Source organism: Phalaenopsis equestris, unplaced genomic scaffold (genome assembly GCF_001263595.1).
Source record: "Phalaenopsis equestris unplaced genomic scaffold, ASM126359v1 Scaffold000251, whole genome shotgun sequence".
NCBI classification, from domain to species: Eukaryota; Viridiplantae; Streptophyta; class Magnoliopsida; order Asparagales; family Orchidaceae; genus Phalaenopsis; species Phalaenopsis equestris.
In genome coordinates, this window is record NW_018164693.1 from 1,669,493 (window position 1) to 1,696,778 (window position 27,286).

Sequence of the window (27,286 nt, forward strand, 5' to 3'; positions counted from 1 at the left end):
TTGGTGAAGGGTTGAAGTGATTTTGAGTTCAATTGGTAGGTCAATTTGAGGGATTTTTGAAATTTGGTCAATTTGGGCATGTTAGGCTAGACATGGGTCTAAGTTGGGCTAGGCTTGGGCTAAGTCCAAATTTAATGGTTCAAATGATTAAAGGAGATGTTTTGAAGATTTTTTATGAAGGGATGGAGTGGAAATTTTGTGGCTAAGGCCATCAATTTGGTGAGATTTTGAGACATGGCCAATTTGGGGCAAATTTGGGGCTTTTGGACTTAGGTTGAAATCAAATGAAATTGAGGCCTCACCATGGCCAATTGAAGGTCAAGTTTGATGTATGGGGATGTTATGAAGGTTTTTCAACACAATTTGTGGCCAATTGAGTGGGCTATGGGTTCAATTTGGTGGAACCAAGTCATGGGGCCAAAATTAGGGTTTTGATCTAAATCAAAATTGGGTTCAAATAATGGACTAATTGAGCTTGAATTTGATCTAGATTGGTCACATCAAGAGTGAATTTGAGTTTAGAATTGAAATTGGGGTAAAGTGAGACCGATTTGATAAACATTTGGAGTGATTTGGGGAAAATATGGGCCTTTAAAGGACAATTTGGGGGTTTTGATCAAAGATGCACAAATTGACCAAATTGAGTCATGTGATAGTTGAGAAAAATGAAATTGGGAATATTTGGGGGGTATTGAGAGTTTTTGGGATTTTTTGGAATTTTGGGATAAGGGGGGGTATTTTGGTAATTTGGCCAATTTTGGTGATTTTGGGTAGTTTGGGTGTTTTCAAGGTGCTTGAAATGATTTTTGAACCAAGTTGGGTATTTTGGGCATATTTGGGAATTTTGGCCAAATTTGGGGTTTCAAAAGGTATCTAGGTAATTTGAGGGAATTTATGGGCAAAATGTTAGGTTGGGTATCTTAGTAGAGTTGGAGTGCCAACCACCATCAATAAGCCATGGACCAATGAAAACCCATTTTGGGTTCTCTATGTAGTGGTCTTAGTCAAACCCTAGCCAGGGCTAATGGGTTTAGGGGACCACCAACAGGAGTCTCCCAAAAGTATCAAGGGACCAAAACCTAAAAATTTTGGGCTTAGGGTAGTGAGTGATTGTGAGTATATGTGATTGCAAGTGAGTGCCTTAGCCCCTAGACCAACACCCAGGGTCAACCCTAAGGTCCAGCAGTCCTAAGGGTGACTCATCTTGAGTTCCCCTATAATGACCCCACCTACTAAGTGTTAGAGGTTAGGACCAATATGTGGAACTTCAAGTTGAGTGAAGAGGAGTGTAAAATTTTTAATGGTGAGGGTTCTTTTTCTAGTTTTGTAAGAACAGTCAGTAAGAAAGTTCTATGGCTAGACCTTAGGCTACTAAAGAAGAAAAACTAAACCTCAACCAAAAGTGAAGTCAACATCGGGATATGTGAAGTTCGATCGACTTTTTCTTTTCTGAGATATGTCGCCGACACAGCGACACTGACAGTTTCATTATTTTACTTGGCTAGCTTTAGTGCTTTTCTTGCATGATTACATGTTTAGGTTGTTTTCTCTGTTTCCTTAAGGCTTATCAGGGATGTTGTGAAAATTACAATTTAGGCTATTTAGAACTTTAAAATTGTAAATTTATATAAAAAAATCCTAATAAAAATTTCAAGATAAATTAAAATTTAGGATTAAAAGATTCGGGACTTTTAAAACCTGTTTTTACTTTTCTGCATGGCCTTTAGGTTAATCATGTATAACCATATCCTAAGTTATAATTAATAGGGCTTCTATAATATCTAAGGACTGCTATAGATAATTTCACCATTTGCATGCCTTGACGAGAAGTCATTATACTTTTCCAACCTGACTGGCCCAACATAGATTTCTACTTGGGTGGTTGTCTTGTGCTTTTAGGCCGTTAGAAGGCTCCAGACCCGGACGGGTGTGAGTTCTTTTTGTTGGGGGGCATTTCCAGCTTTATAGTTGAACCTCCCTTTCTCCTCTTTTTCAGCAACGTCCTTGTCATTTCGACGGTTATAAGTCTCACCTCTTGAAGCTCTACATTATAGTCATAGAATATAGTTTCCTTCCTTTGAACATAAGTTACTAAGGTCCCTGCAGATAATGTAATTCAAGGATTTCTAACCGGGGATCTCTGGACATGTTGGGTAATCTATCTCACAACCAGGTAGACTTAGGGTCTTAGTGACTTGGGATGATGACTCTGTGGTGCCCCGACCGGGCCACTTCTACCTGTTAGGGATTACTCCTCCCTTCCACTGACTACCTACTTTTAACTCTCTCAATCCTTTTGTCTTTGTTGGTATCATCTCGATGGTCTGCTTACCTTTATGGCCTGGATGTACTTTGATGTATTGGGATTCCCGTTGAGATGATTCAGATTTTTCGCAGGCTCTGTATGCCAATGAGTCTGTTATATGATATGAAGCCAAAAACTTCATCCATGAATATTTAATGCTTATGCACAGTATAGCAATAGTTCTAATAGTATTTTTCACTTAAGTTTCATTATTTTGCAATAAAACTAAAAACTTGATTGTGAAGAAAAATAAGATATTAACTTTTTAATTTATATATATTTATATTAAGATACTACACAAGTATACGTATCGTTATCGATTAATATAAAACTTTGTGATCAAGCCCCAAATATCAAACCCACATGAAATTTCACAATATGCACTATTAATCAACAAACTTTCTATTTTAAAAAGACAATTACTTAAAGTATAGATATTTTCACAGTAGGTAAAATTCAAATCTTTTTGGTATTTTTGATATTTTGACAAAACAATAAAACTTCTAAAGATAACTTGAGTTTATGTAAAAGAAAAACACTTGATATGAAAAATATATTTCTCCTTATCATGACTCAGTAATAAGTATAGGATATTTATTGTAGAAGTATGCAAAATATGTTGTGCCAAATATGAGCATGCTATAAAGAGCATAGACTGATTTAATGTTTGAATAGTTCTGAAGACCGGCTAGGCAGGGAAGATACCAGCTCTCACTCTAGAGTTCCCTTGATTCCCTCCTCCTGGGGGCTAATATCTCGTATCAGAACCAAAAATAATAAACCAAGTTGGGGGTTTTAACCTGTCACTTTAAAGTCCTCTAACTCTACACCCTTCAAAGATTATTTTTTTATTTATTTACAATTAATAATATGAATTACATTCTCATTCATACAGCCTCATGTGATTCTTTCCAATTATTGACTGAGATAATACCATCCCGACTCTTACATGTTCTCACAACAAATTTTAACATCTAGATGGGTCAAATCAAGAAGTAAATGAAGTGCATGAAATTAAATCTTCACAACTTCTTCAAACATTAAAGATCAATACTCTCCACAACTTCCATCCAACACTTTAATTACTTATCATTTTAAGGAGAAAGATAAAGAAAACTACTTGGAGAAAATAAAATGAAAATAAAATCACACTTTAGTTTAAAAATATAAATCATTGTCAAACCAACAAGAAGTCTCAATTAAAACCACAAGTAGTTCAAAAAAAAAGATAAAAACTTATTTCAAATTCCTCTACCAAACTTTTGAAGTTCCTTTGAATCTCTTCTCATTTACAACACTCTTGACTCTCACAATATAACTAAAAAAAATATAAAGTAAATTTGTGGTGTCTGAAAATCTCTTCAAACGTTCCTCTCAGAACTCCCCATTTTTAAGCACTTTTCATGACTCTTCAAAAAGTCTAAACTTTCTTCTTTTATAAATTTCCAAGAGGTGCCTTGGTAACTCTTCAAAATGACTCTTCAAAATGTGTTTCAATTCTCAATTCGATGTATTCTCTAAAGGATGCCTCATTTCACAAGTCTTTTAATCATATTTTCGTTTCTAGTGGTCATAACCACCCTCTTTAGCCATTAGGTGCCTCAAATGTCTCTTCAAAATTCGGCAAAATGAATTAAACTGTCAAATAACCCCCTCTGACGCTTAAGCGCGGGGCCTCCGGTGCTTAGACGCGACCTTCTTTGTTTCACCGGCGCTTAAGCGCCGGATTTGGCACTTAGGTGCCAAAAGTCTTTTGCACCATTTTCACATTTTTGCTCCAAATTTGATCTAATTTCACACCTTTTATCATTTTTCATCTTTTTACTTGCACCTAAAAGAAAAACACACAAATATTTTCCATTAAAGCACAATATCTCAAAAATAGGTATAAAAATGTGTCTAAAAATACTATATATTTTAGATGTATCATTACCCATGCGGAACCGTGAGAGACTCACTTCCTGCCCCGTGATTTAGTGAGAGCTTTGAAAGCATCAAAGTGTTTCCATGCAAAATAACTTTTCTTTGATAGTCATGTGTTAGTTATCACTTTAAATAGAAGCAAAACTCCCTAGATCAAATGTATTATTGGGCAACCCCCAAGATGTAATTAACCAAGTGTGATATGTCCCCTTAGAAGCACTCTGGACCCCAGAACAGACAAACACACCTGAATCTTTGATTCTGAGTAGCTTTTACAAACATTCGTTCGTGGATATTTAACACAAGTTATTTCAATTTTATATTGTTCGGACGTATGTGCTCGACCTATCCTAGCGAGATTTGATGCACGAAGGTTCTCCAGGTTCGTTCTATTGTTTGTCCGCCTCTGTCTTACGTCACACTTTTCTGGTTCCTCTATTCTCCTGTTCATTCACATGATGTAAAAGAAAGACTTATTAAAAAAAATATATACGACGATGGACAAACTGGTGACTCATTTAAAGATAAAAAGATAAATGAACGAAAACAATCATTCAGGCATTCTAGTCATTAAAAAATGATTTATGATAAAGTAGAATCAACGGGGCAATCTGATGAGGTGGTTAGGAAAGTTATGTTGCTAAGAAATCAAAATTCACCTTCCCAAAAGCTTATAAATACACCATATCTCCTCACTTGTGGAGGAGGAGAAGAAAAGGAATTTTATAGCTCATTATGGAGAGAAGACCCAACAATAACTTTCAACATCCATAGTTAGCGACCACCATCGACCACCGTCAGCCAACCACTTTTGATCACTACTTGTCGGTGACCGTTAACTGTGGTCGACTGTCATTGACCATTAGCTGTCGACAACCCCTGCTAGCAAACAACTTATTTTAAATATGTTTGTAATGTCTTACACATGTATTGAAGACCAGATAATAATTACCAGCCGATATAGCCACCGACAACCATCGTTCATTGTCGACTAACTGTCGCCCATCCACCACCACCCACACCACCTGCTGTTGTCAGTAACTCGACATGCAAACATAATATCTAAAATATTAATGTAATATCTAACACCTATATTGAAGACCCCATAATAACTATCGTCCCACCAATCACCAGTTACCATAGCATGTCGGTCATGTTGACCACCCCGATCGTCACCTTCTACCACCACGGACTTCTAACTTACCAAAAAACCTTACTTCCAAAAACCATATTCCAAATATGGGTGTAATGTCCAACACTCGTATTGAAGACCCAAATATAACTCCTACCTCCATAATCGCTAATCACTGTAAACCACCATTCATCGTTGGACGTCACCACTTTCTATTGTTGTCCACTGACCACTAACGACTACTACTTATGACCATCTTAGTTAGAATATGACTTTTGTTCCGAACACGTGTTTTTTTTTCTTTATGATGCATACCAACAAATGTCATCTCTCTTGCAAAATTGTAACCACATTCTCCTTGTCATAAGAGGAGTCCAATCACCAACTACGACCTTTTGTGACAAATTGCTATTGTTATAGCTCCTAACTGCGATTTATGTGCCCAATTGACATTCTTGCAGACACCAATTACGACCATTATGTCCAATTGCCACTGTTATAACTTCCAACCACAATCTCTGTGACTAACTAATATTTTTGCCCCCATGTTTTTTTCTTTCTTTCTAGTATTTTCTTACGTAAAAAAAATCTCAATGCCTTCTCATGTTACTTTTTCATCATCTATGTGTGTGTTGGATCTTCGTATCTTCGTATAATTACAATTAACTACAACTCAAATATATTAAAATAAAACTTTACCACTACAAATTTTCATGCATACAATGGCCTTACAAAATATTGGTGTATGTCAACTTTATTTAAGAAAAAAAATATAATGAAAATCTATTTCTTACAAACAAATTTACTTAATATTTCATAGCTATAATAAATTATTATCAAAATAAAATAATAACAACTATCAGAATTACAATTGTTTTTTATAAAAATAGTGAGTGTAAAAAAATAAATAAAAAACTGCATCTGCCCTAACGGACTTCGCCCGCGGATGGAAGGAACGGATCCTAAAGTCCAATAAGAAGAGGTACCAGCAAGGCAACAAATCAAAAAAATCCCCTGCGTCTTTGGTGCGAAGCCGCGAACCCGCAGCAGAGGAATAGGGGGAAGGCAGCTGCGCAGGCAAGATAGGCTCGGCAAGAGGCGGTTTCCAAATACCAAATGGAAACACCCAAATCTCTTCACAAAACGATCAACAGCTCGCTTTTCGAAATGTAATTTTAAATTATTTTCCCTTTATTTATTCGTCAAATCATCCCTTTCTTAACTTGAAGGGAATTGCTGATCTTCCAGGCACGCTGGATTCTTTTGATTCCCATGTTTCCTTCGTTTTCGTTCGTTTTCGTGTTTATTTATTGGATTTAGGGTTTGTCTTTGTTGAATTTCTGTGACAGGATTGGTGGGATATGATGTCTTAGTTGGAACGCAAGCTTTGGTTTTTGGATTTCGAAATCGGCAATGGAGAAGGAGAAGCTTTCCTTGGGTGGTTCCAAGGTCTCTGAGCCGAAGAAGGAGAGAAAGAGGCGGCTTGTGCTGAGCAGCGACTCGGAGACAGACTGGTATGTGAGTTCTAAACCATTGATAAAGGCGGATGAGGATGAGGATGTTGGTGGTTCCGCCGGCTGCAGTAGGAGCGGAGAAGAGGAGAAGTGTGGGGCAAAGGAGGAAAATGAGACGAGAGTTGAGGTTATTGGGCCGAAATCGGGCATTGAGGAGAGCAAGGAGAAAGCTTTGGAGTTGATGCCGGTTGGGAAGCAGAGGGAGGTAGATAGTATGAAAGAAATAAGAAAGAAAATGAAATTTGATTCAGTGGTGTCGGATAGCAAGCAAATTGATATGAAAGAAATAAGAAAGAAAATGAAATTTGATTCAGTGGTTTTTGATAGCAAGCAAACTGAGAAATTTGGGTGTCGTAATAAGAGTCTGGACGCCATGAAACATAATCGGGATAAAGATATACGCCAAGCCTCGGACAAGGAGAGGGTTTTTAGATCCGATAGTAAGAGGATAATGGAAGCTGGCGATTCAATAGCTGGTAAAATGAAATCAAAACGAGAGCATGTTGGGAACCATGCTGAAACTTCTGCAGGCAGTAATAAAAAGTTAGACTCTATGAAGCACAGGAATAATAGTATGGATGGTATCACGAGGCTGGCAACTGCAGAAGTTAAACAAAGGGGCATTGACAACTCGACAGGGAGAAATTTTCATGTCAATCCAAATAAAAGCATAAAGAGAAAGGCTGAAAATAGATGCTTCATTGAGCAATCTAATCCGAGAAAATTTCAAAAGCAAATAGATAAAGGAGTTACTCGGGTTGATAGCAAAACTGAGCAAAATGGTGGAAGATCACAACATGATTACATTAGGGTGCAGGGTAAAAGTGGTGTTTTGAGGGTTTTGCATGGTAATAAGGTTGGTTTCTCTGGGAATGGGAGTGTTAGAGGCCATACAGAAGGTCACATAGAGGAGCTGACATCTTCAAACACCAGGAGGTTGAGTAAATCAAATGACCAAGATGAAAGACAAGATGCTGAGAAATCAAAATTCACGATCAAGCTGGGCAAACATAGTGGAAAAGTTTCTTCAGAAGGAAGAAGCAGCATAAATGGGATTAAAACAAAGCCAGATCAACAATTTGGGAACACAGGTTCTGAGAATGTGCATTCGATGCAAAAAGAAAACAGCACTGCTGTGAATGGAGAGAGTTCTTCTGGTTTGAAAAGCTTTCCTCCAGATAAACATGGTGCAAAAGAATCACGTACGAGTCGTAATGAAGTTAAGAGGAAGGTCAGGGAGCAGATTAAAACTATTCTTTTGGATTCTGGATGGACGATTGAATTAAGGCCCAGAAGGGGCAGGGATTATGAAGATGCTGTGTATGTTTCCCCCCAAGGAACTGGGTATTGGTCAATTACTAAGGCGTATGATGTTTACAGAAAGCAGTTCGTCAGCGCATGTAATGACAATGAAGGCCCCCCAAATCAGTCTAAAGCTTCTTCTAGAGCTGTTAACAATCATGAGGGGGAAAGTTCTTCGTTTGCTGCCATCGATCCTGATGTCTTAACTTTATTGAGAAGGAATGTGGTCAACAAACGAAAATTAAAGAAGCAATCACTCAAAGATAAACACAAGGTGGGTGTTAGCAGAAGCAAAAAGGCGAAGGAAACCACCAAAGGTAGTTGCCCTGAAGATAAAGAATCTGGCGGTGTTGTTGGAGAAAATAGAATCAGGAAAAGGCAAAGCAAGAGTGTGTTACTTGATGGATCCTCAGCTAAGAAAATGCAACTTTTAGTTAGAAGCAAAGGGAAAAGAGGTTGCGGTCCTGATGTTGGTGGTGCGGACCAAGATAAAGAATCAGAAAAGAATGATTATCCTCCGTATCTTTGGAAAAGGACAATTCTTTCATGGATGATAGATATGGGCGTATTACCAGCCTATGGAAAGGTTAGGTATATGAACAAGAGTCAGAACAAAACATTGCTTGAGGGACGGATTACAAGGGATGGTATTCACTGCAGTTGTTGCAGTAAAATTCTCACTGTACCAAAGTTTGAGATTCATGCCGGCAGCAAGCTGCATCAGCCATATGAGAACACATTGGTGGAGGTGTCTGGAGCCTCCCTTCTGCATTGTCAAATCAATGCGTGGGCAAGGCAAGAGGAGCATAAAATACGTGGTTTTTATAATATAGATACTGATGGGGTCGACCCAAATGATGACACCTGTGCCATTTGTGGTGATGGTGGTGACTTAATTTGTTGTGATGGGTGCCCTTCAACTTTCCATCTCAGCTGCTTAAGCCTTCAGGTTGGTAAAATATCTTTATAGTGAACTATTGAATAGTTAATGTTATCATGAAATGTCGGGAAATCATTAGATTGCATACAAGTGAAAGCAGGCCTCTTTTTTGCTTTATCCTTGGTATCTTTTCTTTTGACTTCAATAATACCACATAAGCAAAGTTTTGATTTATTAAGCACTTTCAAAGAGCCATCTTTCCTTCTTTTCTGGCTTGCCTGCCTTCTCTATTTTTAGCACCGTAGCTGTGCTGGAAGGAATGGGGTCTTTTTATGGGTTTTTTTTCTTAGATATATACTTTCAGAACATCCTTGTTAAGTTTACTGTTTTGTGGTGAGTTTGATTTGATGTTTTTGAGTTAAAATTTGGCTGTGGACGAAGACATGCATTTTACTTTTTCTGAACTTTTTGCTGTCTTGATGATTGTTTGCCTGTAAAAACTTAGAGAACTGGAGAAAATATCAAACGGCTCGCAGGGAGTCTAAAAGAACAATCTGTGATGCTAAAAATTCTGCTTTTAATGATCTTTATAATAGATTAGATACTAAGGAGGGTGAAAAATATATGTATAAACTAGCCAAACAAAGAGAAAAGAAAAGTAAAGATTTAACTCAAGTAAAGTGTATTAAAGATGAAAATCAAAAAGTACTTTTCTTAGAAAAAGATATTCAACATAGGTGGGTGAGTTACTTTGATAAACTTTTTAATGAAGTTTCTGAAAATACGATCGAACTTAGTGATTTTAATATCGTAAATAATAATAAAACGTTTCATTTTTACCGTCGCATTAGCAAAAAAGAAGTTGAGGAGGCTTTAAAGAAAACCAAGGGTGGAAAGTCTGTAGGACCTGATGATATCCCAATTGAAGTGTGGAAATATTTGGGAGATTTAGGAGTTTCTTGGCTTACTAAACTCTTTAAAACTATTTTAAAAACTAAAAAAATGCCTGAGGAGTGGAGGAAGAGTATTTTGATCCCCATTTTTAAGAATAAAGGGGATGCACAAGAGTGTGCAAATTATAGAGGAATTAAGTTGATGTGTCATACTTTAAAATTATGGGAGAGGGTAATTGAACATAGGTGAAGACGCATCACAAAAGTTTCTCATAATCAATTTGGATTTATGCCTGGCAGGTCTACTATGGAAGCTATACATTTATTGAGAGGTTTGATGGAGAAGTTCAGAGATAATAAGGAGAATCTACATTTGATTTTTATTGATTTAGAAAAAGCTTACGATAAGGTTCCAAGAGATATCCTTTGGAAAGTTCTCGAGAAGAAATGTGTTGATTTGACTTATATTCAAGTCATTAAAGATATGTATACTAGAGCTGTTACTTGTGTTCAAACTGAAGGAGGATTGACAAAATATTTTCCTATTTCTGTTGGTTTACATCAGGGATCGACTTTAAGCCCATATCTTTTTGCTTTAGTTATGGATGGTCTTACTGGACATCTACAAGAGGATGTACCTTGGTGTATGCTTTTTGCTGATGCTATTCTTCTCGTGGATAAAACGAGAGAAAAAGCCCAGGAAAAACTTGAATTATGGAGGTCTACATTGGAGTCTAAAGGCCTTCGTTTAAGTAGAACTAAAACTGAATACATGGAATGTAATTTTAGTAGTAATAGCTCTAGTGACAGAAGTGTGATTTTGGGTGATCAAATTATTAAAAGGTGTGAACGATTTAGATATCTTGGGTCCGTTGTCCAAAGCGATGGTGATATAGATGGGGTGTTAATAGTAGAATTCAAGTTGGTTGGTTGAAGTGGAGGAATGCTTCGGGCCTTTTGTGTGATAGAAAAGTACCGCTAAGACTGAAAGGAAAATTTTATAAGATGGTGGTGAGACCTGCAATGCTCTATGGCGCTGAAGGTTGGCCTTTAAAAGCGAAGCATAATAATAAGTTAAGTGTTGCCGAGATGAGAATGATTAGGTGGATGAGTGGCTTTACACTTAGAGACAAAATGCGGAATGAATATATTCGTGATAGGGTTGGTGTAGCTCCTGTGACAGACAAAATTAGAGAAAGTCGTCTTAGATGGTTTGGTCATATTAAACGTCGACCATTAGATGATCCGATTAGGAGAGTAGATGTTTTAAATTCGACTTGTGTTAAGAAAGGCAGAGGTAGACCTAGGAAGACTTGGGCTTATTGTATTAAAAATGATCTTAATTTACTAGAACTAAATGAAAATATGACACTAAATAGGACGCAATGGAGAAAAAGGATTCATGTAGCCGACCCCACGTAGTGGGATTAAGGCTTTGTTGTTGTTGTTGTTGTTGTTGATGATTGTTTGCCTGGTTTATTGTGTATTTGTTTTTAACACAGAAGATTTTGCTCTATGCAGATGCTTCCTCCTGGTGATTGGCACTGCAAAAGTTGTTCTTGCAAATTCTGTGGCATGTTTCATAGTTCTCCCTCTCCATGTAAAAGTGCGTCTACATTATTAAGATGCTCCCAATGTGAGGAGAAATGTAAGCGCTTTTCTGTTATATCATGATTTCTTGTGTTAAATAGCTCTTTATTACTACAGTGCAGGGGGTGTTCATAAACTTGTAGTTTATTTGTCTATTCACATTCGCATACTCTTTGTAGATCATGAAGAGTGTGTTGCTGATAATGATGCTTCTGCTACTTCTGATGGTTCTTCCAATCTATTTTGTGGGGGAAGTTGCCGAAAGGTAAAATTAATATCTATAATGCTCAAATTTCCAGAACCTTTTGTAGTGAGAATTTATTTTATTATCTTTAAGTGGAAACCCTGCCATTTTTTAGAATACATTTCATAATATGTTTTATATATTTTTTGTGACATGTTTTTGTTTAGTTTATGCAGAGAAAAAGATGGGCTACGTATCATAAACATAGTTTTTTTATTTGTTATTTTTTCACTGGGTAAGTGCATTTCCATCAATACTTTAACTGCAGAGAACCTGCTCAGTGCCCAGTGCATTTCATCATCTACGATCATAAACATAGTTAGCATTGCTTTAAGTAGAAACTGGGGTCATATTTGTCTATTTTTCTGCAACCGTAGGGGGAAGGGTGCATGAAGGTAGATGAACATGGTTTTGGTTATATATTGGTAATCACCTCTATATACATTTTAGTACATTATATGATTAGCCATAGAACAATTCATGTTTGTATTCATGAGTGCATAGAGATATGTACATTTGCTCCATTTGCCAACACACATACATAGCAATTTTTGTACATACAACCATCTATTTATGCTTAGGGATGCATATAACTATCAACTGAACAGTGCTAGAAAGTAATGCATAATCGAGGTTATTATGTAACACTCTAAGGTAAGCAAGAAAGCTGAAACAACAAAATGTTGACTCACTAATTTACCTTTTTTCGTTGTTGTTTTTGTGTTGTACTACTATTCTTCTGAATTTTTTTAGTAGGGGACTGTTGCTAGGGGATCCACTTGCTCTTTTTGTAATTTAACAAGTGTGACATTGCACATAAACGTAGCATTAAGGCTTACCTGAAGTTGATTTGGGGACATGAGAATTTGTGGCAGAACATTCTTTTAATTCTTTTAACTGAAGTTAGTGGAAATTGAACGATCATTCAATTTGATTGAATCCAAATATTGTCATTTCTTTAGGTGTTCAAAAAGTTGCAAAAGCTTATTGGGGTTAAAAATGAATTGGAAGCTGGATATTCTTGGAGCATCATTCGGCGCTTTGACGATCCATCTGGATCTCCATCCAAATTAGCTAAGAGGGTTGAAAGCAACTCCAAAATTGCTGTTGCTCATGCTGTTATTGATGAATGTTTTTTGCCTATCATTGATCATAGAAGCGGCATCAATCTGATTGACAATGTTGTGTATAACTGCCGGTAAGTGCCAGTTTTTATTTATTTATTTAGTTATTTTTTAATCGATTTTGCATCATTGTGAAGTTAACTAAATACTTGTATCATTATCATCATAGTGAAGTTAATTTAACTTAACTCATGTCTATTTTTTTAGTTATCTTGTTTTTTTTTCTTTGTGCAAAATTAAACATGCATAAGCTTTGGGTTGGTTTGGATACGAGTTATCTTGTTTCTTGGTTGAGCTTCTTTCTTTTTTTTTTCTTGAGCAACCTTGTGGATCGTGTATCTTAGTTGGATTTTTTTATCCATCACAAATACTTTACGCACCTAATTGAGAATTTTTTGGTAAATTCGTGCTATTATGTTATCCATTTCTTGGCTTGTGTTCTTTACAGTGTCAGAAGGACCAATGTTTGGTGCTCTGGGTAAAACGCTCATTAAGATAAGCATGCTACTTGTACAGGATACATCAAGTTGAGGGGTGTCTTTTGAATTAACATTCTCTAGATAACTTTCAATCCTAATCACTATTAATGCTTTAAGTATTGATTATTTCCTTTTTCAGTTTCGTTATGATTTGTATCTGATCCATACTCATGGAGCTCTGTTATCATTTAGCTGTTTAAAGAAAGCTGGATGGATAATCATCTCTCTCTCTCTTCATCTCTCTCTCTCTTTTTTTTTTTTTTGGCTCTCTTTTTTGGTGATCTTATTTAAGCTATTGTAAGTTTTTCCTATACTGTTTTCTTTGGGTTATGGGGAATTTACCTAGTAATTTTCATGTCTTACAGGTCGAATTTCAATCGACTTAATTACAGTGGATTTTATACTTTCACCTTAGAAAGAAGCGATGAAATTATTTGTGCCGCATCTGTGAGGTAATTATTTATTTATTTATTTTTTATTTTGACCTAAAACTGACTTAAAATATTGACTTACCCAACGATAACTAATTTTTCCTCCCACATAACAGAATACATGGGACCAGGCTAGCTGAAATGCCTTTCATTGGGACGAGGAGTATGTATAGACGCCAAGGAATGTGTCGTCGACTTCTTCAAGCAATTGAATCTGTATGCTCTCTCACTCTCTTTTTCCTTCAAATAGTTTGGCCCCATATTCCTAATGATATTTTTAGTAATTCTATTGATAGAAGATACACTTACCATGTAGAACATCATGAATTTATGTGGTTTGGGGCTGATGTCACCTGAACTTTTCTGGCTTTTATTTATCATTATTTTTTTTTGAGACAAACCAACCTAAAAATAGCATAATGAAATGAGATAATATTAGAAATTGCAAATAAAACAAGTGATCTTAAAGTAAACTGTCATACCTAAGAACTTGGTCTAATGAATGAGTTTATTTTTTTTTTTTGAAAAAAAAAGGATGCTTCAATTTCTATTTTAATGAATGAGTTTTTTTTTCGAAAAAAAAAGGATGCTCCAATTGCTATAAATCCTTTACTTCTTTCTAGATGTAAAAAGCAACATCACAGAATGACACTTCTCCCAACCGTAACACTCATGAAAGAGGGCTCTTTTTCCAAAACAATGGAACACAAGGAGATGAGTTGACAAACATAAATAATTTATAGCAATTGGAGCATCCTATTTTTTTCTTAGAAGTCATTGGTTGTCATGAGCTGTGTGAGAAAAACAAATTGTGGATATGGTGGTAACATATTGTTATAGAATCTCAAGAGGTGGTACGCTGATTAGGATAACATAAACAAGTGGGATGATATAGGTTTCTTTTGAGGGTAAAAGCTGCAATAATGTTTGTTTGAGAAGGTCAACAAGCAATGGCACATGTGATCAACGCTTGAAGAAAATGTGTTGCAAGATATTGTTTTGGAGCTTCAGATGATCTAGAAGTAATGTTTCAACTAAAAAAAGATGGATCTAATTTTAGGATTAGCTTGTGTGGAGTTTCTGGGGATCTTGGTTTTCTATATAAATTTAGCATGCAATGTAAATTTACATGCCATCAACCAATATTTGTAACTTGCATTCTTTGGTAAGGAACATGTTACTTATCTTAAAATGTTATCATCTACTTTTAATGAAAACATAAAAATCTTAAAATTTTAATTTAGATGAGAAGATTTTTGGTCTTCTAGGAATTGTTAACGAGAAAGTTAAGGTATAAATTCTAATGGTGATTAGGTTTTTGCAAATATTATAATAGTCAATCACTTTTTGTGGCAATGGGGAAATGATGATTATATGATAGACATAGAGAAAGGTGAAAAAATAAATGAATGATGCCATCAAAAAGTGGACATCATACTTGGTACAAGGAGACAACCTCTGTTAAAGATCTTCATTTTTTACGCTTGGCCGAGGGATCAAGTCCCTAAAGGAGAACAATTATTTGTGTATTTGATAGGAATCAATATGATTTTTTACACAAAAATTAGGGCAAATAATATTTTATTGCAAGATCAACAAACAACTCAGCACAAATACAAAGATAAACACCTACAAGTCGAAACGTAGGCGATCTCTTCTGATTCCTATAATTTAAGAGGTAGGAAATCTCTCTCAAACCTTAAATCAATGATTGAAGCCTCAATCTATTATGGTCTATTTATACTAAACAATAATAAATAATTAACGACAAAATTTTCCTTAGGCACACAAAAGAAAAAATTGTTCTTAGGCTAAATACCTACGTAACAATACTCCCACCTCAAAAAACACACACACACACACTTTATCTTCAAGACGGGAAAAACTGAGGGTGTTCTTCCTCCACTACCGTCTTTGTTTTTTCATCATTTGCCTCTTCGTCACATATTGTGAGAACATGTAATGTTCGATCCTCGCAACAGTGTCTTAGGGTAAACTCTTCATCACACTAAAAACATAACCCCTTGTTTTAATTTTTTTTTGAATCTGTCTCTGTAAGGAACTTGATTGTTGCTCTTGATCACGACCCATGATTTTTGTTCTGCGAAGCCTCCCTCTAAACTTCAACTATTTGAGATTTTGGAATCTTGCTGGTTGTAGTAGCTTGGTATATCTATCCACAGGTGCTGCTCCTATTAGCCCGTTTCATGACATGACGACCTTCAACCAACCGCGCTAATTCCATAATTTTTCCAAAGCCTCACGGTTTAAGAGGTTGAAGTGTTGCACGTATGTCGGACATTAGACCCTTTATGAAGTTCCCCTTCAATACTGCTTTACCCCTCAGCCGTCTTGATAAGAGCTCAATTCTCTCCCTATACTCCATGGCAGTTCCTTCCTGAGTCAATACAAATAATTGCTCAGGTAGGTCTCCTTCTCGAATGGCTCGAAAACATTCCAACAAACAATTCTTAAATTCTTCCCACAAGCGGATTGGGTTTCCAGTCTCTCTTAACTCAAACATGCTAGGATTTTCCCCTCCAAACATAACCATGCCGCCATGAGCTTGTCCTTCCCATTTAGTTTATTTATCGTGAAATATCGCTCCACCTAGTACGCTCACCCATGTGTGTCTTCCCCCTTGAAGATCAACATCTTCAACTTATTAAGTCTAATATCTCTGCCTCTACTTCCTCTATTGTTTCCCCTATGTTCGAGGGTAAAACTTCTTCCTTTGATTATAGTCATATCCCAACCTTGCTTCTTCTTTTTCTTCTTTGTGCTTCTCCATATTCATTACATAATATTTTCTGCATGTTTCGACGCAAATGCAAAATTTCTAGTCCACTCTAAATTAGAGCCCGAGGAGGGGCTCTTGATGTTGGGGATGCTTTCCTTCTTGTGTTCCTCTTGTTAGATCTCTTTCTTTTTCGATTTAGCCAAGGCTTCTCCGATCACCCCTTGGCTAGGGTTTGCAAATTGAATTGTCGATGTGGTTTTGGATTGCATCTCAAAAAACTTCCTCAATATCTCCTCCAAGCTCTTGAATCGACCATCAAATCAATTTTCCATTTAAGAAAACCTTTCTTCTATGGTGGAGAATCTTTCGTCTATTCTAGATCTTATTTGACTCATATCTTCCTCCGATTTCTTCACCAATTTTTTTTATTTTCTTGGTTGTCATTACTTTTTGTCACTAGGACACCCTCCACCCTTGTATTTGGTCGCTTAATTCTTGAATCAAGATTAGGGCACGTCCGATCCTGTTGCAGTATTTTCCGCTAGCTATGATCGAGTATGTTTTGCGTGGTTCAGTGCAACAAAGATGAATTTACGTCGCGATCCCTTTTGTTTCACGGCGCTATACAATCCTGTTGTTGCCTTCTCACCTAGCTCTAATCGTGACTTTATCACAAGGCTCGGATGTGAAGGCGACAGGCAACTAGCTCCAACCGTGATTATGATCTCTTCATCGCCTTCCCAATATGCTATAGTCGCGACTGTATCGCAATGTTCGTTCACAATGGTGACAAACATCTCGCTCCAATCGTGACTGTATCTCTATCCTCGGTCTGCAAGAGCGTGTCGTTCCCTCCTGCTACAGAAAGGAATTTCGGTTATATGTAAGTCGCGATCCTGTCGTCATTTTCTTACTAGCACTTTCGATCCTATGTGAACAATTAACATTCTTTTTTACGGGTCAATGCTCACCAGTTAATTGCAATCAATACGATTTTTCACATAGAAATTAGGGTAAATTATATTTTTTTTTCACGATCAACAAACAACGTAACATGAATGCAAAGATGAAGTTTGAGAGGTAGGCGGTCTCTCCCAATTTCTGTAATTCTAGAGGTAGAATATCTCCCCAAACCCTAACCTAAGATACAAGACTCAATCTCATTCATACCTAATTGTAAACATATTAGGGTATATTTATACTAAACAAAAATAAATAATAAAAGACTAAATTCTTAGGCACATAAAAGACAAAATTTGCTAGGCACCGATGTAACAGTATTTAATAGCAAATTTCACCAGCCTTAGATTTATCTTCCCTACGCATCTTAAGTATCTATTTACATTTGTCTTAGAATATCAAAAAAATTAATAAACTACCTAATCGAGAATTGTAGAGGGCCAAATAGGCCATTCACAGTTTTAGCACATATTCTCAAAAGTACTGCAATATCACTACAATATAGCAACAAGCAATGGAAATATTTTTAAAAATGAACATATGCTAGCTGCCAATAAGTCATACTAGCGAACAACCTCAAAAATAGAGCTAAAGCAAGGTGTTATAGTTCTTATTTAAAAAGGAATTCGAGGAACTCCTCAAACTAAGATGCACAATGCCCCTATAAGGTTAAGCCTCACCGTCGTCTCAAGTTTTTTGAGGAGGCACCTCAATCATGCTAAGTAAATAAAATATTATATTAAATTATATTATATGTCTTATATATATATATATATATATATATATGTAGAGTTGTGTATTATATATATATTGGTTGGAGGGATTGACTGTAAGTCCCCTTAGGTCACGAGTTCGATCGCTACTGGCGTTGGGTTCTCGTAAGAGAACAAATCAGATAAAATTTTATATATTTAGCTTATAGCACATTTGTATTGGTGATTCAAAATTCTGTTTTGTTTTTCACCAAATTAAATTAATGTGTAATTACATCTATCTACATCCAACACCTAAATTTTGATTTTTTTTACATATATATATATATGTATATATATATATATATATATATATACATGTATACATGTATGTATATACATACATGTATGTACATGTATGTATAGATACATGTATGTACACTACATTTTTCTTCTTATCATATATATTAATTAACATTAAATCCAATAAAAAGTAAAATAAAATAACAAATTAATAACATGATCAAGTAACCATACTTAAATTACCTTTTAATTTTTTCCGGCATTGAATCATATATATATATATATATATGTATATATACATATATATATATATATATATGATTCAATGCCGGAAAAAATTAAAAGGTAATTTAAGTATGGTTACTTGATCATGTTATTAATTTGTTATTTTATTTTACTTTTTATTGGATTTAATGTTAATTAATATATATGATAAGAAGAAAAATGTAGTGATTGAAACAGATTTGGAAGATACAAATGAGTTTGAATCATATGATGATAAAATTTTTACATTATTTTGAAGATGTCTGTGAGGACGACGTCAATGTTGATCTTGATCGTCATATTGTATTTAAATTTTAAGTGAATATTTATCTTGAATCTCATTTCAAACTTTCAATTGTTATCAACATTATGATTGGAATTTATGATTGTCCTTATGATAATACTATAATTTATATTATCAATGATTTATATCTTATTTATGAATTATTTTTAATTTATGAGTAATTATTTTTATCTATTTTAATTTTTACGTCTCCATCCACTTCGAGGCATCATAACCTCACTAAATCAAAATGCTTTTGGTCCGGATTTTCATCTCCGTAATCATTGGTTATAATAAATACCCATAAAGCTCTTAAAAAAGACCATAAGAAAGCTAAATTGTTACCATAATAATTTTTGAAAGAACGGAAAGTTCTCAATTATTTGAATGTTGAGTTTTGTTGATGATTTTAACTATATTTCAAATGTTTATACCACACTCAAATATTTGAATCTTGAGCTTTATAGTTAATGATCTCAATCATCTTCCCACATATTGTTATATTTACATATGCCTAAGGTTGGTCAACATAAGTTAATAGAAAATGATTCATTTAGTTTTAGGTTATGATCCATTTATGATAAGTTAATTTTTCTTCATGGGTGATAGTTCATTTGATAATAAAAATCATTCTTTAATGTTCAGACCTCATGATTTTTTTGGTACTCAAATAACTTAAGGGAATGTTACCTTTATTAATTTTAAATAAAATTGAATATCTTAGATCCTGCTTATAAAAATATTTTAGTTGTATTTTAAAAATTAGATACATATTTGTGTAAATGGGGATAAGAAGTTTGAGGATTCTAGCATCAATGTGAAGGTGTTTATAAAAGATTAGGATTCTAGGCAGTTTTTAATAATAATATCATGCTTGGAGAGAGGGGGAGAGAGAATATGAAGTAACTACATTCTTAATTGTTATACGATTACATTTATATGTGTGGCTATATATAGGCAAATGAGGATAACAATACAGAAAAATATAATAAAAAAGAATATGCTTAATATACATTTGTAGATTTATACTATAAATAATTTAGACATCAGGATAATTTACATAATGATGACGATTACAAATCATAAATTACAAATAATATGATAACATAAACTTGATGATACAAACATCATCACAAATATGTAAATCTAGACTTCCATGGACATAAAATAATTATTAATAAATTTAAAAATTGTAACATTTAATTTCAAAATTGTTAAACTTTAAGATTCATGTCAATTTTGTTTGTCTTGGAAAAGTTGGTCTAACTGATGTGTTGAATTTACCAATAGATCATGACATGCTTGTTGAGTTTCCTGTTGATATGTCTAAGTATTGTTTCATATTCCCTTCTTTTCATGCAAAGTAGCTTTAATATTAACCATTGAACTTGGATATTTCATCGCCTATTATAGTTCCAGGCACATGATTAGGATAACCTTCTAGGAAATTAATAGATAATATATGGAATAATAAACTAGGAGCTGAAAAGAGAGTAATTCAAATTATGGGTTGATGGCTAATGATACTATATCATATCATACACATTAAAAGTAAAGTGCTACTAGAAATTTGAGATTTCTTGCTTATATGCTTTCGTCTCAATTCGATGAGTAACTGTATATGGTCCCTTTTTGTATTCAACTTCTCAAGTACTCGTGGAGGAAAGCTTTTTGTAATTTTAGATGGGTGATGTATTTCGTACATTATTCACATATTTTTTTAGTTTTTATACTAGATTTTTAATTGTTATGGTTTTAAACTAGTTTCCAATAAACATGCAAATTAGACATGAATAATGGGTAATGTAGTAGGATATTAGCTTTAGAGGTATTGATAAAATAGCTATATGTTTTCTATGGTATGATTTTATAAATAGTTTGAAGTAGGGAAAAGTTTAGATAAATATTAAAATTAATATTTATAAGTTTCTAAAAGACTGTTTGATAACATATAAATTATGCAATTATTTGATTTAAATTAATAATTTTGGACAAATGACATCCTTAAAAAAGTTAATCTGAATGATGTCAACATAAAATGTATAGATCTATATGTTTTCTGAGGTACGCTTCTATAAATAGTTTTAAATTTTAAAAATAATATTTATAAGTTTCTAAAAAACTTTTTGATAACATATAAATTATGCAATTATTTGATTTAAATTAATAATTTAGGACCAATGACATCCTTAAAAAAGTTAATCTAAATGATGTAAATATAAAATGTATAGATCAATATGTTTTCTGAGGTACGCTTCTATAAATAGTTTCAAGCAGGGAAAAATGTACATAAATTTTAAAATTAATATTTTAACATATAAATTATACAATTATTTGATTTAAATTTAATATTTTTGGACAGATGACATCCCTAAAAACGTTTATCTAAATGATGTAAATATAAAATGTTTAGAGTTAATGTATTTTTATATTTTAACTAGATAAATATAGTTTTTAGTTTGTTATTTTCTTGAAATTCGCTCTATGAATAAATTAGTGGATGTATTGATATAATTTTATATGCAATATAAATCTTTTGATGGACTTATAAATTAAGAAACAAATACTAGATTAATACATGTTTGACTTAGTTGATAAAGGGATTGTTTGTATAAATAGCTTCTAATAAAATGCCTTATCCATTTTTTCATTTGATTTAACAATCTTGTAGACAAGTTTTTCCTCATTTCAAACATGGATATATTTAGATTTTACTTCAAATTTGGATTTTAGATAGTATGTCAAATTTTGTTTTATATTTAGGTTTTGAGGTTTAGGTGAGTAGTTTTTGGGCCATACTCTTCTGCATATTTCCAGTGCAAATTATAGTCCAAATGTAGGTTCTATTTTAAGTGCAAAATTGAATGTGTAATATTTTTTTAATTTCACATAATTCATCCTTTAATGAATATTTATTAATTATAATTTCTTCAATAAAATTAAGGTTGACTATACTTGGTGTTGGGGTTAATGCCTGTTTAACATACTTAGCGCAGGACTAGAAGATTTTTCTCTAGCAAGGCTAAACACAGGTTTAGTTATAGTCCTAACAAAATGATCAATAAAATACCATTCACGTATATTGCTCTTTAGTAAACCCTATTTATTTTGTTTGGATAATTTAGCTGAATTCATATTTAATATTTTGTCTAAGATATTTGATGAATTAAATTTTAAAAATAGTCGAACTTTGGGCAATGATGCATGGCCAATAAAATTTTAAACCTAATAAAATTTGAATATGCGATAATCTTCTTTAAATTTTTAGAATTGATCATACAAGTGATTTCTATAATACATGAATGAAATCTTTTGCTTCATGAGCTTTTGTTTCATTCCCGTACAATTATGTTTTATTTCAATAGAAATACTTTGCCAAAATTATTACGGACATCTTATTAGTTTTATTTGACAGAATTAAATCATTTGAAAATCAAACATAAATGTACGGGAATGCCTCTAATTGGAAGGATTATTATTCTCAAATACTCGAGGGTTATGCCTCTAATTGGAAGGATTATTATTCTCAAATTCATAATGGTTGTGCTGTACTTGTCTAGAATCATACTCTAATTGATTTGTTAAATTCCATTTAATTGTTTATACAGAAAAAATTTAAATAATGACATAAATATTAAGCCCTACATTATAAAACATTTTGATCTAATCTTAAGCTCTAATATTATTATAGGACTCAATTTTTGTGGAAGAATAAGACATTAATCTTAAAATAACCATTGATATTTTTGACGAAAATTAAAAATAATAAAAATCTATTCTTAATTATAGGATTTTTAACCCCTATGAGAAATAACCATACAATCCGCAAAAAAAAGGATTAAACTATGTTAAAACAGGGAAAACTGTATTTGAGCAAATTTTATAAAATTTAATTAGGCTTGAACCAATGATGAAAAGACAATTAGGAGGGAGAAAAAAAGTTGAAGTTACGGATAAGGAAGTGTCAGGCTTGCTCAAGGAAGATACCACACCCAAAATTATTTAACTTTGACATTTGATCAGAGAATTGAATCCCAAAAGGAGGAGAATGATTTTCACAATGAAAAGTAAATTTTACTAGCCTTTGATTATTTTTTTTTCTTTACATTCCTTAAAATACCTTTTATGCTTCTCATGGAATTACAAAGAAATAATCCATGAAAGAAATTGATGGTGGAAAGAAGAAGTTGCTGATAAGAGCAACCGATAATTTCAGAAAGTAGCTATATGCTTTTTAGACTATATTCACAACCAATGGCATCGTTTGCTAGAATTGGCAGCTTTTAGGCGTGGGGTCCAAATGATCTTTAACTACTAAAAAAAGGGAGTGCAAGTATGGAACTTAAGTAGCCATCTTTAAATAATTAGACAAAGAGAACTGTTGAAATGGATGGTAAAATATATATAAATGGAACCACGAGCACCATAAACTACAGGAGTGCGATGATAGAATAATAAACTTCAAAACAACCCCAAGAAAGGAAAAAAATAATCTTAGGAATATTTTAAAGTCATATGTAAATACAAATTCTAACCGATACAATTAATTGATTGTAACAAAAAATTATGCATAAAGAATTTTGCAGATCAGAATTGGGGTGATGTCATCTTGATTTGCTGGCATCCTACCTCCGTTGTGAACACCCATCATGACCCAATAAATGGTCTTGAATTATGAAGGATTTCAAGGTACGCTATTAACGCCAGATTTGACTATTATGAGTTTGCACAATCAGCATCTTAGCTTTTGACCGGCAATTTTAGATTGTTTCAGAAGATTAAGGACATAGCTTGCCACTTTTTGAGAGTTGAATCATTTAGATGCACTGTAGGGATAATTGAGAACCAATGACACATCATTCTATGTTACAAGGACCAAACTGCAATTTATCTTGTATGTACTGATATGTTTTTGAAGAGAGGGAGAATTGCACCATCTTTAATGACAATATATCTGTAGCCAGTATTTTGATGGATTGTGCATCAATTCACAGCTTTAGCATTAATCTTAACATGAAATATTCTTGAAAGTTTATTTGTTTTGAGATTCATTTTTCCCTGTCTATTTTTAGGCTCTGTCCTCTTTTGGTACAAAAATGTTGGTAATACCTGCAGTCTCTGAATTAACGGACACCTGGACAAGTGTTTTTGGTTTCAAGCCGCTCGACAATTCACAAAAAGAAGAAATTAAGTCTGTGAATATGTTGGTTTTCCCTGGAATTGGTCTGCTACAGAAGCAATTACTGAAGAAAGGCTCAACTGTACAACGTGCAATTCCCGAACAAGTTTAATATCAATTTAATTTTACTTGCCTTCCATGTCATTATTCTCATTTTTTTTATTTCAGTTACGAGACAAGAATCCGAGCAGATTTCATGTGATGCCATTGAAAGGAACAAAACTGAAACCCTGCTGTCAGTTGTGGCAGACCATAAAGGTTCACCTGTTGAGGTTATAAATACTAAAGAAATGAAATATGAGGAAGGAGGTGCTGATCATGCTATCGCTACTTTGTCGGCAGATGCGTCTGGATTGAATGCACAAGAATGCTGGTCTTCAGATGCTACAGAAATTGGCAAGTTAAATAAAGTTGAAAGTGTTGTCTACGGTGACAATTCAGTTCATGAAAAAGAATCTCAAGTAGATAATCTAGAGAAGATGACTGTTTTTCTTAAAGAGCTTAAACATGAAACGCAAGATGTGAAAAACACTTTGCTTTCCATTCAGAACAATGACTGTAAACTTTTAGCAGATGCTTCTGGATCTCTAGCTTCAGGACGCAGATCCCCAGAAGATGAACTAGATTTGGAATTGTCTCCTGTTAGGATTGTTTCTGGCAGTAATCCTGTGGAGGTTGACAAAATTCCACTGGGTTCTACAAGTAAACCCGGAGAGCCTTTTGTTAATATCATGATGAATGATGCTGCTCAAAAGAAAGTTGAGGATACTGATGAAAAATCTACTGCAATTGGTGATGATGGCATTGTTCTGCGATATGATTCTGACTGCAGCACTAACATTGCTTCCAAGCTTGCGCTTGCAGGAGAAAACAATGCACCTAATCTGATTTCTAATGGTAATATAACTACACATAATTTGGAAGACCCATGTGGAGCTGCTAGTGCTGTATTGGTTACAGAATGTAATCCTTCTGACAATTGGCAAGGTATTTCAACTGCCTCCTTGGAGCCTTGTCCGGATACAAGCACTACTAATTCATCTCTAGAAATGGGTGATTCTCTGCTGCATGATGCCAATATGAATGAAAACCATGCTGGAGAGGATCTGTCTGTTGATGTTGAAATGCAACCACAACACTCAGATGATGCTTTGAAGCTGCCTAATCCAGATAATAATATTGGTGCCGGCTTTGCTACTCTTTCCATTGAATCACTTGCAGATGGAGCTGATCAATAACAAGGTAAAGCCCAGGCCTGCCTCTGATGATCTGGAAACTAAGACAGATGAAGAGGATGTTAAAATTTATACAGTTAAATGCTTGTTCTGCTAAAAATGGTACTTCTTTCTTGGTCGGCTTGAAAGGGCCTGGTGCTGTTGATGCTAGCTTACCTTGCTGGAGAACACCGAACTGCTTTAATTTCAAGGAGAACTTCAATGCGCAGGTGATCCATTTGCTAGGGCTGATTTCTCAATAAAATATATTCTACGAATTTCTAACACTTTTCCTTAACTGAGCATCAACTTTCTGATGATAGGCATGCACCAGAAGCTTCTCAGAAAGCAACTGGCTTCCTTGTTCATTGGAGCAGAATACATGTTATCTTATTAGAAATCAAGCTAGTGATCAAATCTCCAAGAACACTGATAAATCTGCTCATAGTGATCATAAGTTTAGAAACTGCATACGTCGGAGGATACGGACTACATTGTCGAAAATGAGGACACTCAGTTTGATGTAGTTTCTTGCTGCACTGGACTCTCTGATGATAACATCAATCACGCTGTGGTAAAAAATTCAGTTTCAAATGATCTTTTTAATGTTTCCAGCTCTATCAATGGTTTTGTGGGCGCTAATGCTACCTCTGAACAGGGGAGGAACCTGTCTTTTTTTTGAGGGTTGGCAAATTTATTATAAAAATAAAGGCATTAGTAATGCTGTATTTAGTTGGAACGATAGAACACCTATTCCAGCTGGGTCGCTATGCATTACAAATTTAGCTATTTTCAGGTGATGATTAAATCATATTGATTTGCCTTTTTGTTATTGCAACTTTGGCAACTTTAGAATTCATTTGCTCTAACTTTGATTTTGTATTTGGCTTGGACCAGCATGTAAATAAAAGATTTGCTTTCTTAAGCTAAGTTTTTTGTCGCACTGGTTGATTGATGTGATCCAGTGAACTATTTCAATTTCTTGTAGAGATTTTTTCTAGATAGTGTTTAGATCTGTTACTCTCTTGCTCCAAAATCTTCTCTTATTAGTTTTGTAAACTTAAATTGGATTCTAATCTTAAAATTAAAAACATTAATCTTGTTTCTTGTTGGAGACATGGTAAAATAAATTTGTTAGGGCTGACAAAAATTGTCCCTAATTCGACCTGTGCCAGACTTGAAAAATTCAGGCTCGGGTTAGGCATGATTGATTTTGGGTTGGGTTCTAGATTTTAATCGGTCTAATTTTTTTGGTTGGGTTTGGGTTGCCCCGTCAATTTTCACTGTTGCTGATGTTAAAAATGTATTAAAATTAATTAATATTATTAATTAAATTTAATTAAAATTAAGTGACTCGCTCCCTTCTTATTCCATTAACCGTGCACGAATCTCTACCGCGTCCACCCCTCACATCTTCTGTCCCGTCTGCCAAAGGCTACAGGGAGGCAACGACGAGATCGCCGCGGGTGAAGATCATCGAAACTCCTGCTGGTAAGCATCTCCGACCTAAATCCTTCGCAGTGCAGTCTCGATGAGAGCAGACAAGGAAGATGACGATGAATCGCGGCGTACAATGACACGGGATCCCCTCTTTCTCCCTGTAGATGCTAGAAATGCTCGCCTGCCCCTCTCCTGCCCGAAGGCCTCGCGAGACAGTAGCGATTGGCTCTAACAGGGAAGGGAACGACGAGATCGCTGCATACAAAGGTCCGAAACTTCCTCTATCCCCTGCGGGAAGCCCTCGCATACCTTTTATACTCCACCTCATTCTTTAGCAACACTGCTCCTTCCTGTAGCAAAAGCGCTGATCATTCTCTCTCTGTGGCGCCCGCCC

At 34.6% G+C, this 27,286-nt stretch overlaps 1 protein-coding gene across 2 annotated transcripts; it reads left to right on the plus strand.

The window, feature by feature from the left end:
• The first annotated feature begins 6,300 nt into the window (after window positions 1-6,300).
• Window positions 6,301-26,381, plus strand: LOC110024194. Of its 2 annotated transcripts, none has more exons than XM_020724012.1 (10): window positions 6,301-6,529; window positions 6,710-9,125; window positions 11,471-11,597; window positions 11,719-11,804; window positions 12,746-12,981; window positions 13,752-13,838; window positions 13,934-14,033; window positions 24,132-24,345; window positions 24,407-25,682; window positions 25,776-26,381. In XM_020724012.1, exons 2-9 carry the CDS (start codon window positions 6,774-6,776, stop codon window positions 25,474-25,476), a joined length of 4,272 nt encoding a protein of 1,423 aa, XP_020579671.1. In that variant the 5' UTR covers window positions 6,301-6,529; window positions 6,710-6,773; the 3' UTR covers window positions 25,477-25,682; window positions 25,776-26,381. The 2 variants fall into 2 exon arrangements, with proteins under 2 accessions (XP_020579671.1, XP_020579672.1); XM_020724013.1 differs by having other exon boundaries at window positions 24,132-24,327.
• Window positions 26,382-27,286: the final 905 nt, after the last annotated feature.